General features: G+C 38.1%; 1 protein-coding gene across 1 annotated transcript in view; it reads right to left on the reverse strand.

Moving 5' to 3' along the window:
• Positions 1 to 1,087: 1,087 nt before the first annotated feature.
• LOC107099834 (cytidine monophosphate-N-acetylneuraminic acid hydroxylase-like) overlaps positions 1,088 to 12,880 on the reverse strand; it is a 16,721-nt gene continuing 4,928 nt past the window's right edge. Inside the window, exons 5-13 of the mRNA XM_015398111.1 lie at positions 12,006 to 12,072; positions 11,845 to 11,926; positions 11,619 to 11,756; positions 11,132 to 11,267; positions 10,678 to 10,821; positions 8,391 to 8,565; positions 5,437 to 5,553; positions 2,422 to 2,537; positions 1,088 to 2,312 (exon numbers count right to left, since the gene is read on the reverse strand). Of these exons, the coding sequence (XP_015253597.1) occupies positions 2,177 to 2,312; positions 2,422 to 2,537; positions 5,437 to 5,553; positions 8,391 to 8,565; positions 10,678 to 10,821; positions 11,132 to 11,267; positions 11,619 to 11,756; positions 11,845 to 11,926; positions 12,006 to 12,072 (1,111 nt within the window). The 3' untranslated portion in view covers positions 1,088 to 2,176. The remainder of the gene's footprint in view (positions 2,313 to 2,421; positions 2,538 to 5,436; positions 5,554 to 8,390; positions 8,566 to 10,677; positions 10,822 to 11,131; positions 11,268 to 11,618; positions 11,757 to 11,844; positions 11,927 to 12,005; positions 12,073 to 12,880) is intronic.

Below are 12,880 nucleotides of genomic sequence, written 5' to 3' on the forward strand. Positions count from 1 at the left end.
GAAAGGTAACTAGTGAACCAGAGTAGTGACTTATTTTGACTACCATAAGTAAGAATCTGATGTGGACCATTAATACAGCGATCCTGAAGAAGGTGCAACAGAGGCTGTACTTCCTGAGGACTGTCAGGGGGAACAACCTGAGGTCACAGCTGTTGCTGTCCTTCTAATGCTGTTCTGTGGAGTTCTTGCTGAGCTGCGGGATTTCTCTGTGGTTCTCTAGCTGCACAATAGCAGAGAGGAGGCCAGGATCATTGGCAATGCGCCTGACTCGCTGCCGTCTCTCTTCCCTGAAAGAGATTTACTCCACGCACTGCTTAGGTGAGCCCGGAGCACCATCAGGGACTCCTCACACCCCGGTTACCATCCCTTTTCCAACTGCTCCCCTCGGAGCTATTCATGTTTGCAATTAAGAGGTTCATAAGAATTTTTTTTTGTCTTTGCTCTTCAACAGGAAGCCTACCTGTGAAAACTGAATGCCTGGACCTTCTTCCCTTGGAAGGAATTACTGAGAATACACTGAGCAGGGGAAAACCTCCACATGATCCGTTCAAGTTCCCATCGGAAATCCAAGTGACAGTCCGCACCATTACTCCTCTGGGTCCAAAGAATGTCTACCTGTCCGCTCTCCAACTAGTTCCCCCCCTTCTCTGGATTACCCCCACACAGACTGGATTGAAGGATTAACAAGAGCCGCCTCAAACGTGAGTCCCTCTCCTGCATTATTCAAGCCGCAGTCAAATTTCCTACAGTCCCTGAACTGATCTCTGTGATCTCCCCATCAGACTTTTCAGTTCTGGTTCACCAGTCCACTGAGTTCCAGATCCTACTCCTGTATATGTTACATCAAAAAAACTCGTTAAACTTTTCCCCGTGTTCTCTGAGTGGTTTCTCTGCATGTCGGTCAGATTCCTTAAACCGATCATGACAAGTTCACTCCTGTCCCTAGTTTAAACACTTTTTATACAGAAAAAAGGTGATTTATTTCCATGGTACTTAGGCAGATTTACAAGAACAATGCCAAAATTTGTTTAAAAAATCATAATTATCATAACATTTCCAAACTAATCGGAAATAGCCATGTTTTTATATGCACAAATGCACAATGGTTATTGCACCCTAGACTTACAGAAGAAACAAAAACAAAATTGTAAAAGGTAATTTCTATAAAATGTCATTAATGTTTGTCAGAGATGGCCCTTAGCGGCTGGATTAAGAAGGAGACTTGATGCAGAGTGGGATGCAGATCAACCAGGTATTTATTCACCAACATTAAACATTTTCCTTTTTTATTGTGTCAGTAGGGAATTTTAAATCAGAGACCGGAAAAAATCCCATGCAGAACTTCCCTCCTATTCAATATCTACACTCTCATTTTAGCTAATATCATAGCAAACAACAGATCAGCTATCATAACTATACTGATGACGCACAGCTTTACAGCACATTGTCACCGGGTGACTATGAACCAATCAAAGCGTTGGCTAGACTCAGTCCTTACTCTTCAGAGGCACATTTTATCACCTGAAGAACATTTCCAGGATTAAAATACTAAAGTCCAGGCATCTAGAATAACTCACAATTCATGCACCAACACCAATGTGTTAACTGCGACATCATTAGTTTAAGTTTGTGGTCTAACTGTTTTATGTTTTACTAACTGCTTTAATAGTTTTTATCGTTACTTGCTTTTATTCTGCTTGTATTTTCACTCTATTTTACAGTTTCATTCTTGTAAAGCAATTTCAAATTGTCAATCATGCCAAGTTCACAAACACTTGTTCTCTTGCACTTGCTCTCTTTAAATGGCAGTAGTCATCATGTGTGACCTTGCTCTATAACTGATTTAATGCATTACCCTCATTTGGATAAGAAACTATGCATAAACAGTACAAGAAAATAGAAGAAAAAAAAACACCAGAGTAGATACTCAAGATAACTTCCATAAACAGTTTAACCCCTTGTAAACATTAAAAATACATTCAACTACCTTCAGACTTAACAGTTTTCTTTCCCTGAATAACAGCTCCCACCAATGTAGTTAAATAAATTTCTTTCATTTAGTGCAGTGGATTCATAATTTTAAAATTGTAATTCATCCTGTACTTCGTAGAATTTAATACAATAATTTAAACCAGAACCTCTTCAACTTTATCTTCATGTTCCCCTATTTCCAGATCTATAAAACAGAGCAATAGTTCATTAAGCCTTCATATGCAGATGCAACTGTTTCCTGAATCGGGGGGGCCTGCTGCAGAAACGCGCCCCAGTCTGGACAGCGAAGCGGTAACTGGGTCTGGAAGTGGTTCCAAAACCTGAAGACCAAAGGAGAGAATTGCTTTGTTTAAGAGAATTCTAGAGATCCTTCAAAGTTAGATTTGAAATGTATACACATTATACATTGAGAGTTTTTTTTGGTCATACTTGTGGTGGTAAACATCAGGATCTCTGCTGATGCGGTTCTGAAAGCCAATGTAGAGGTCATCCCAGAGACATCCATGTAGCACCACGTACCTCATCACACCAATTCTGTTTTTAATCTGAAAATAAAACACAGTGAAACTTTTTTTCCCCCCTGGAAGTCACATAAAAAAAACAACTAGCTGACCCACTCAACATGAAACATCTTTGAAACCACTGATCCAGTAAGTTTTCCTGACATCCCTGCTTTTTTGGCAGAACTTTAGAGATGTAGTTATTTATATATTACTTGCACGAAACACAATTCAGAGCAATATCAGTTTGGAGAACCATGGGGGAATTCTATTGTTATAAACATACTGATTGATCTTAGAATCAGGTATTTAGATTTCTGTTCACCCTGAAATTACCACATTAAAAGCCTTGATTTCACTGATTTTAGTGGTAAGAGGGAGCAGAAATCTTTGTTCTTTGAGAAATCTCCCATCGGCTTTTATTCACCTGCACTGGATCTGTATCTTTATGGGTCTGCTTTTGATTAAGTATTCAGGTGTTAAAGTAAGCCTTTGTCATTTGGAGGGTTTCCTGAGGATGTGCTGCATTGACCTGACCAAAACTGTCATGGTTTTGGTTCTGTTTAAGTTTTATCTCTGAGTTTTCATTGGTCTAATTTCCATTTTTGTGTTCTAGCTATTTTTTAATGTATTGTAGTTCTTAGATATTTTTTGTTTGCCCTCTTGTGTCAGGCTCCTTTTCCCAAGCTCCCTTCTTGTTTCTGTTCACACCTGCTACCAAACTGCTAATTACCCTGGTCTTTATTTCTCTCTCCCATTTACTCTCCTCCTGTTCAGTCAGTCTTTGCTGGTTTGTCATCATTTGTTTGCCCCATTTTAGCATTAGAAGGACAGTAGTTCTCAGTTTTTGAGAATCTACTGGATTCATGTTTTGGCTTTTGGCTTCTGTTGAACTTTTTAGTTAATTAAATAATCAAGAAACCACTTCAGCTTTTTGTCTCTGCATTTGGGTCCTGTCAAACCTCCCCAACTGTGACAGTACAAACAGCCAGAAATGGACCCAGTAGACTCTGTCTCAGTTTTGGGCGCTCAGGAGAAATAAATGGAGAAAGAGGAGGAGCACCAGGCTTTATTAAAGGAGGATATCAATCAACTGGATGCACGACGCGGCAGGTTCATGTTATCGTTTTTAAAAACAAATCAACTTCCTTGTGGAGCAGATCCAAATAATTCAGAGCTCCTCTGGTCAGCCTGCTGTTAGCCATATTCCTCCTTGCCTTTTTCCACCACCCAAGACCCCTAGCTTCCTCCCTTTAAGGTTAGACCTCTCGTGTGTCCTCTCTCCAAGCTTAGTTCGTCCTTAGTTCTTCCTCTTCAATATAAGACCTCTTTAGTGTTTCCTCTCCACATGAGGCCACAGAGGCCCCTCAGCCCACTCTGTGCCATCCAGGGGCCTGCTCTGTGCTTTCCAGAGACCCCTGAGCACGCTGAAGAACTGGTCCATGATTTAGAGTTTGGTGATAGTGTGTCCCCAAGGCCCATCATCGGCAACTCCTCACCTCCAAGGCCCTTCAGCAGGCGCTCCTCACCTCCAAGGCCCCTCAACAGGCGCTCCTCATTGCCTCTTCTTGGGTCCCCCAAGTTCGCCTGATCCTGACCTGTTTTTGCCCCTGGATTCCTGAGATTTGGTCTGCTCCTCTTTCTGTATGTTTCTGCCCATCTCCTGTTTCGTACTGCTGTTTGTATTCTGCCTGTTAGCGACCTGGGATCTGTCCCCTGATCCTGGCTTGGATTATCCCCTTGGTACCTGTCATCTATCTTATCTTCTGGTCTGGACCCAGCTTTGTTGCTTGCTCTGGATTCTGCCTGTGGACCCTCTTGTTCTCATCTATTGGCTGCTCTGCTCTGCTCCTGGAACTCTCTGGGCAGCACCCGGAGCATGCTGTGGAGAAATCATGTGACTGGCTCCCACTCCTGAACTTATAACCAGAGTGAACTTATAACCAGAGAAGCCAGCAAACCGGGTCCCAGCTGACGAGTCGCATAATCCAGAGCTTTCAATTAAAGATTTTTGCTATGAACTAACCTGTTCTGTCTGCCTGAATTCTGGGTCCATTTGTCTGAGCCTCGACACTTAATGGGAGAGACAACCAAGGAGGACATTTTTTGAATCAAATCATAAAAAGCCAGACTGCAATTTACCAAACTACATGTTAATAAGCCACAAAGCTTCTGGGAGAATGTCTAAAGGACTGGTGAGGCAAAAATTTTACTTTTGGTAAGACACATCAGCTATATGTTCAAAGACAAACTTTCCCTACTGTTAAACATAAAGGCTGTTTTGTGCACCTTTAAACTCAGCAGGGTTCAATGAAATTGCAAGAATATCAATAGATTCTAAATAGAAATGTGCTGCCCAGTGTCAGAAAAGTTGGTCACAGGTCATGGTTCTTTAAAAGGATAATGACCAAAACAGACACCTAGAAACAGTCAAGAATGGCTAAGAGGAATTCTTAGCTTGGTATTCTAAGAAGCTTGACACCAAAAAACTCATGAGATATTTGATACATTCTTGATAGAATATTGTATTGTGATGTTTTTACAGAATTCCACTTGAAAAGTGAATACAGCCATTCAAAATTTTCTCCACTTTCCTTGTTGGGCCCTGGGCTAATCCTTGGCTGGTCCGGTTTAATTCATTTCTAAACAACAATATTTGTACTAAAATATTCTTTCTGTCATGATTTATGGAGATTAAGATCTAAAGAGAAGCATCATCCACTGGTCAGACCCTGTAATTCAGTAAAAGGGTGGAGTCAGAGGTAAAAAAAAACAATATGCAGGAGAGGGTCACTTAAGTGGCTGGATGTTAGAGGGGTTTTCGCTGGGATTTGGAGGGATGTGGGCTGCCCCTTGGCAGGGCCATTTTGAATGGCTGCTACTTTATTCCTCTTTTTTTACCCAAACTTTTAACTTTGCTCTGAGTTCTGAAACTTGTTCTTACCTCAATGTAGGAGTGCTCTCTGTCAGGCCTTGTGGAAGGAAATGTCAAATCCAGAAAGTCCACCAGGTAGTCATAGCCGTTGTTCAGTGGCTTAAAGCTCTCATCTGTTTCAATCATCTACATGGAAAACAGCAGTGAGAATAATTCAAATACCAGTTATATTTATTCTTAGTTTGAAAATTAAAGGGATCAAAAGTAAGGTTTGAGTAAGAAGAATAAAGAAGTGTAGATTAGAAGACAGCAAAAATGTTTATCCAAGTCTACAGTTGAATACATTTAGACTTACATCTACCAGGGTTCAGCAGAGACTCCTATGCTCCAAGTAAAGTTTGTTTGATAGGTTGTCATATTTTACAGGAAATCTGTTTTTCAACTTATGGAAGTTATGTTTGACCTTCAGCTTTCATCTAAAACTTCACAGCCTCATGAATTGACCATTGTACTGTATGGTTAGGTATTGATAGCTTTTTTTTATCCATCCAGTTTGGCCCAGATCCATTCAGTGGGCAAAGTTCAGGTCAAGAGCCTTCCCCAATTTACTATCATTATATTGTAAGAATAAGCTATGATCAAACCAAAGAGTTTCAGTCTGAATTACTCTCCCATTGTGCCACAGTTTTCTCAAGGAAATATATTACTATGACTTGTGCTGTATGACAGCACTGCAGAACCACACTGGTATCAATGAAGATTTCCTTCAGCGTTAGAAGCAGGTGGGTGTAAGTTGTTAATAGGTACTGGCAAGGAAATACCTTTTGAGGCTTACCTTATAAGAATAATTACAGTTTTTTTATTTTTTGTCAGAGAATATTTCTGTATTTCTAGTAAAGTATTCATTGTGGTGCGATTTCCTTGAAAAACATTGCTGAAGAGGCCTTATGTAGGTGCATCTCTACAAACTAGACCCATACCGTCATTCTCAATTTCGATTAAACCCATTCATGGGTTCCTATCCAGTGGCGAGCATGAATGCATTCAATAAGTTATGTTTATAAAATATATTTATATTTTCATTGAATTATAATTCTTTTTAACTTTCCTTTATTATCCTTTTCTGGGGTCCAATAGTTTTGTGAATTACAAATTTTCCTTTTTATTCACCTTTTTTCCTTTAGTCTAATGTGTTATCTACAGTAATTTATGTAAAGCACTCTGAAATTTCCATGTACTGAACTGTGCTATACAAATTAGTATACAAATATTAATATAAATAAATATTATTAATAATTTAATATTATTATGTTAATTTATTATGTTAATTATTATGTTAATATATTTATTAATATAAATACGATTTTTATACAAATACAAAGCCTTGAACTGAATGGATTAGTTTTAAAGTAATTGGAATAAATAGCATGATATAGTATGTTTACTTTCATTTAATGCTGCATTTCTATTGCACTTTAAAGGACCTGGCAATCTGTTCCATACAGGGAATCCAGTTTCTCAAATGAAGTTTAAAAGCTATTTTAGTTTATTATAACTATTTGCTGTAGTATATAAGTATTTTTTAGAGTACAAATATAGTCAGGAGGAAAAAGAAAGCCTAAATTAATGTGAATGACTTTAATTGTTTACCTAATGCTGCTTCCTCCTTACTTTTTGAGGATGCTAAAATTTGTTTGTTCAGTATTGTACACTTAGAAGGGTAAACTCCAATTAAGCTTAATTGCTCGGCTGCTACATGTTCTTTTTTTTTTTTGGAACAACTATAATGTTAGGATCCTTTTTTATTGTTGATTTGCCGGTGACTTCCTTTTGATGATGTAAAACATTTGGGTTTGGTGTTAACACTTTGAGCAGGGTAAGCCTAAGTTTACATGACATAAAGCAATCTTTAGTTTAGTGTAGCAACTTAGGAACTACAGTTAAGTTAGTTCAAATTACAATGGATATTTTTTTTTCATGTTAGATTTTTTCAAAAGAACCTAAATATATTTGTATGTGTTTTTAGTTCCTTGTGAATTGGCTCATGCAGGCTAGATAAAGTTTTCCCTGCATGTATAGTATACCAAGATTGCAACTGGTATTTTAATCTTCACATAGAGGTTTTACTGTCTAAGCATATTTTAATTTTAACAGATGAACTTTAACTAGTTATCTTTAGGAAGGAGGAACTTAGGTCATTATTTGAAAAGTGAACTATTAACATTAGCTATTTTATTTTTATCTGTGGTAACTGAACTATGTGCTTCTTCTTTTTAATTATTATCTGGCACAATCTTGTGCTTATCAACAACCCAGCTGCAGTCAGTGTAGTTATTGGAGTTTTGTAGCTTCTATTGAGAGAAAATGACCTTGCACTTGTGTAAACATTATAGAACATCCAGTTAATATAACTGGTGCAAAGTATGTGTTATCAGTGTTGTTGTGTTGTGCCTCATACTACTGTGTGGATGTTATCTGGTCCGAAGATAAATAACCCTGTCAAAAACCTGAATGGGTTTAATGGTATTACAAGCCTTTTAAAAAAACTAAGGGGAGGAATACATATGGAGGCACTCTGAGATTGACATGCATGAAAATAGTTTCACCACACAGGAGGAGTCTTAAGGTTTTCACTACCAGAGAAGGCTGGTCTATGTTGAATTGGATTCAATTGGGGAATCTCTTTACTGAAAATAAAACCTTTGCAGTGTTGTTGGTTCCTGTGCTGTATGCCTATTTTGAGCTTTAGTCTTTTCCTCTGTGGTCTGTGGTGAGCATGCAGCTGAACTTTTTGAGAAACTGTGTCTTGGGAACATTTTGCTGTAAAAACTTGGTTTGTTTTGGCAAACAAAGATTTCAGAGTCCTTAACACCATCACCCAGACATCCACAGCAAAAAACACAGTAGAAAAACAAGAAATGCAGCAGCCATAAAATAAACCCCAAAAACATAAAGGAAGAGCAGGGAGTTTCAGGCCGAGGAGTTGAAAAGTAGAGCTGATTCCTCTGGTCAAACATATTTACCCGAACCACCAGGTTGTAGTTTTGAAATCCTGCCCATGTATAATAAAACTGGATCCAGCTCTGATGTTTAAATATCTCACTGCTGATAGCGCTGTTCAGCTCATTCACATACAAGTCAAACTCCCAGCTGTCCTTGTAGATTTTGGTATTTGCTGGAGGATCAATGATGGCCTCACTGTAATTGATCATAGCAAAGACAGCAGTGAGGCTTGAGATTTTATAGTTTGAATATACCAATACACTTTTTATCCATTATGGTCTCTCAGGCTAGGTGTTAATGACTAATTTCCGTCATCATGTACTGCCTCATCCGTTTACCAGAAGCAAGAAATAATTTTAGAATGTGAAACTTCAAAACTGTGACAGAAGTACCCATTTAAAGGTTTATTTTTAGTCTAATGAAAAACGCCTTAGCCCTTCACAGTGATCTGCCATTCTGTGGCACCCAGGTAGCATTGTGGGGTTAAGGGTCTGGCTCAGGAACCCATAGTGGAGGCTGTGGGGATCGAACCGGGTAGCTTGCAACCAATAGTAGTTCAGGTTCAGTGTCATCAACCAGGTATTGATAAGAATGTCCTCTAAACATCATGAAGAAGATCTGAACTTTCTCACCCTCTAGGGAAAGTGGTATCATGGGGTGCAGGTTAATTCAAAAGCCCTTGATGTAGATGCCACATTGCAGCTGCAAAAAGGGGGATCTTCTGACTTGTCTTGATTAGTGAGTTAAACAGCACTTCAGCTTTTTCAACTTTCTGAATGCATTGAAAAAAATAATGCATCCGCTTTTGGCATTTAATTTTTTTTTAAATTATATTTAGTTACTTTAACACAATTATTTCATAGTAGCAGGGTAGAACAAAACAGTTGTGTGAAAGTAACTAAACACGATTAAGTAAATGCCATTAAAGGTTGCATTATTTTTTTCGGTCAGTTTCCACACTAAAGGCACAATGAGCAAAGCTTACACCAGAAAAGCTGGTTAAAAACAAGTACACTGTAGCTTTAGTCCTGGCTGTAGAATACAGAACTTAAATATTAATTTTGCATAACTGCTGAGTGAGTTTGTCGTTCACACTTTATGTGTTGTGGATCTGTGGAGGGCTTTTTTTTTGGTGTCGCAAAAGGGCGAGATCTTAACACGCTCATGGTTGAAATCAGCAACATCTGTAGGCCGGCTAGAATCTGCCTTGAAGATGTATGACAAAGAGCCTTCACCAAGGCTGACCTGATAACATGGATGTCTAAGTTTCCCCTCTGTGCTTTCTTACCCTCAGAACTGATCTCAGATAAAAGATACAAGGGATGGATTTATTTGTGTGACTGTATAAAAATAGATGCATAATTCTTCCATTGTTTTAATCAATTTGCTGTGTTGATTTTAGCGATCATGTGGCAAACTTTAAACCAGGTCAGATTTATTGATTATTAGCTTATCATTCCTACTTTATTTAACCAGGACACCTTTTTTTGAAGACTGGCAGTTTCTCCAAACAGCAGTTTCTCCAACCTGAGCGGAAGATCCCAGGGTCTTGTTGCAGTATCCTCTCCTTGCATTGTCAGTTTAGGTTAACAAACTTTTCTTAGTAGCCTTGGAGCCAAGCCATACCCTTTCTGATTTTAAATGAAGGATTGTAAAGAGCTCTACAGACCTTCAAGGCTGAGGATATTGCTTTATAAGTCAACCCTGCGTCTAATCTTTGCCGAACTTCCTTCCCAAACTGTCTGCTGTGTTTCCTTGTATTTTTTCAGTTTGATACAGCTGGATTCATATGCAGAGTAAATTAATCGATAGACACCCATTACTAAATAGATGACAATAGGATACAACATATTTTATCTATAGAAGGTGCGCCTAAGTAAAAAGGGATGAATAAAGGTGCATTTTACACTTTCAGGACATCTGCTCACAAACATACTTAAATTCCATCCAGTATTTTTGCTTGAAGTTGAAACTAAGTGATTAGAGTTATAAATATCTGATCATTATTAATTCACATGAACACTACTATGATCTGTCTTCCTTGCATATTACGACCATTTGTAGCATATCTTGGACTTTTTGATTTCTAATCTATTCCGTGCCATTTGATGTCTCCTCCCAGTACGATAAGAAGAAGAACAAGGTTTTTAGAAAGTTTATAATACACCACTACTGTCACCTGAAAGTTCATTTTTTATGATTCTGCTGCCAAGGTGTACTTTTCTCAGCCTATGCAGGTTACAAATTAAACAATCAGAACTTCTGCCTAACTTAAAGACAAACAGACAACTTTGATTTATTGCCAACCTGCTTGTGGGGTCTTTCAGTGCAAGGCCAAGGTCCAGCACGGCGCCAGGCTTGGGTGTCCACGTTTTTATTTCTGGTGCAAGCTTATTGATAAGTGCATTGAGGTCTTCTGCTTTGTTTTTGGTGTTTGTATCTCTAATGGACCTTAACACAAAAAAAAGAAAAAAACTTTTGAGAGATCCATGTATACTATCAAACATTTATAGGTTACTGTTTAGGTCCCATTGTTTCTGTTATCCATGTTGTAGATTATCTTTCTAAGATAAATGGCAAATAAAGCTGCATCTTTTGTGACCTCAGGCCAATAGAATGTGAAGGTTGTTTGATTTAACCCTTTGGTTAAAATATACAGTTTTCTATTAACCTGCGTCTGGATTAAATGCAAAAAAGCTAATTAATGAATCAACCATTATTGTTGTACAAACTCTGACCAACCCCTGTGTGTAAACTCAACTTGTCAGATGGGTGAGCTTCTACAAAATATCCAGCAAAGGGACAGTAGATCCTTGGCTGCAGAGATTTGACCAGTGTAGTTTTGTAGTTCAATAATTTCTTCCTTTCAGTTTTGATGAACTCTGCCTTCCAAGAGTCTGAGAATGAGGAAACATACACACAAGCATAAAAAAAACATTTGTAATAAGATAACAGTGGGTTTTTTAAGTAAACAAACAAAAAAAACCATAACACCTTAAAACCAGTTGGTTTGCAGGTTCAAGACTGTTCTCTCAAAGCTGATTTTTTTTCTATGAAAGGTCAAACTTTTAAATCAACAACATTTATTTTTTTAACCAGGCCAAACACACAAAAGCAGATATTATGATTATAAAATGCTCTAAATTATCTGTAGTCATCCCAACTCAATATTTTACAATAAGTGACATAAACTATCATTGAATTGCAAAAAACTGGCATTGCTGTCCACAAAATGTAGTTAAGTTCACCAGTATATTTCCCCCCTTGAAATGTCATGGGGAATCCAGATGCACCACCAGCAAAGTCACTCATCATCAGATCCACATTCTCTGGTAGTTTGCCACCATTTGGTCTGGTGCAGTCCACCGTGTTCAGGATCATGTGACCTGCAATCAAAAAAAAAAAATAAACAAAAATGTACTTTCCCCATTTTAAAAATTCACTGTCAACTATGTAATGTTAACTGCTTTTTACCCTTGTATTCAACAATAATGCAGGTGTCCATTTCAGGATGGACACCATCCATCAGAATCATGAACCTCAGGTTTTCATCAACCTGTCAAAAAAAAGTCCCAAGAAACCCATTTAATTCCTAGTTTAGATAAGCAGAATGAGCAACATAAATAGAAGCTTACGTTTTGCCAAATGCCAAACGGAGTAACTTTGATATTGGTCAGCTTGACTTTGCTTTGCTCCAAATACCTGAAATCCCAAAGCAAATAAAGAGGGAAAATGGAACAAATTGCAGCAAGTATAACATGTGACAATTCTCAGGTAACACCGACAATACTTCAGGATGCCAAATATTATTGCAGATTAAATAAACCATTAACTTATTTTAGACAAAATGTCTCATGGCTCTAAAATGTGGCCATTGAAAGCAACAAACTATGCATGAAAACATGCACGCTTAGGTGCAGTTGAATGACTGTATAAGCCCCTTGTTAAGTCCTTGTGTGTTGTTACAGAGCTCAGCAAAACATTTCTGAGGTTTCCATACCTAGGCCTTGACCTGCCTTACCTGAGTGTAAGCCAGCAGGGACCTATAGTTACACAGGTATGTTAAATGTTTTCATTTCTTTAAAGGTTTGAATAATGGATATAATGTACATACAGTAGACATTATAGCCGCCCTGTGAAAGACGGGGGACATGTCCAAGGAATAGCCTGATTTTCACCCATAGACTTCTGGGGATGGGCACCAGCCCAACGGCAACCATTACAGATAAGTGGGAGATGATAAATAGAACATTTTCCCTTTTGAACTCAAGTTTTCACTGCATCAAGCTCCACTTTATTCCACTCCGCTCTGCTGTAAGCTTCACAGCTAATATGCAGCCATTATAACCAATAAGACGATTCACACTGCCTCCACATGGAAAAATATAACTTGATTCTTATTTTTCAATGGACATTAGAGCCAGAACAGAGTAAATTTGTAAACATTTGATTGTATCAACAAAAAAACAAAAAAAAAAAATCACAGCATCAGGATTTACAAAAATGTAAC

The sequence above is a fragment of the Cyprinodon variegatus genome, unplaced genomic scaffold (assembly GCF_000732505.1).
Source record: "Cyprinodon variegatus isolate N-32 unplaced genomic scaffold, C_variegatus-1.0 Scaffold28, whole genome shotgun sequence".
In the NCBI taxonomy this organism is placed as follows: Eukaryota; Metazoa; Chordata; class Actinopteri; order Cyprinodontiformes; family Cyprinodontidae; genus Cyprinodon; species Cyprinodon variegatus.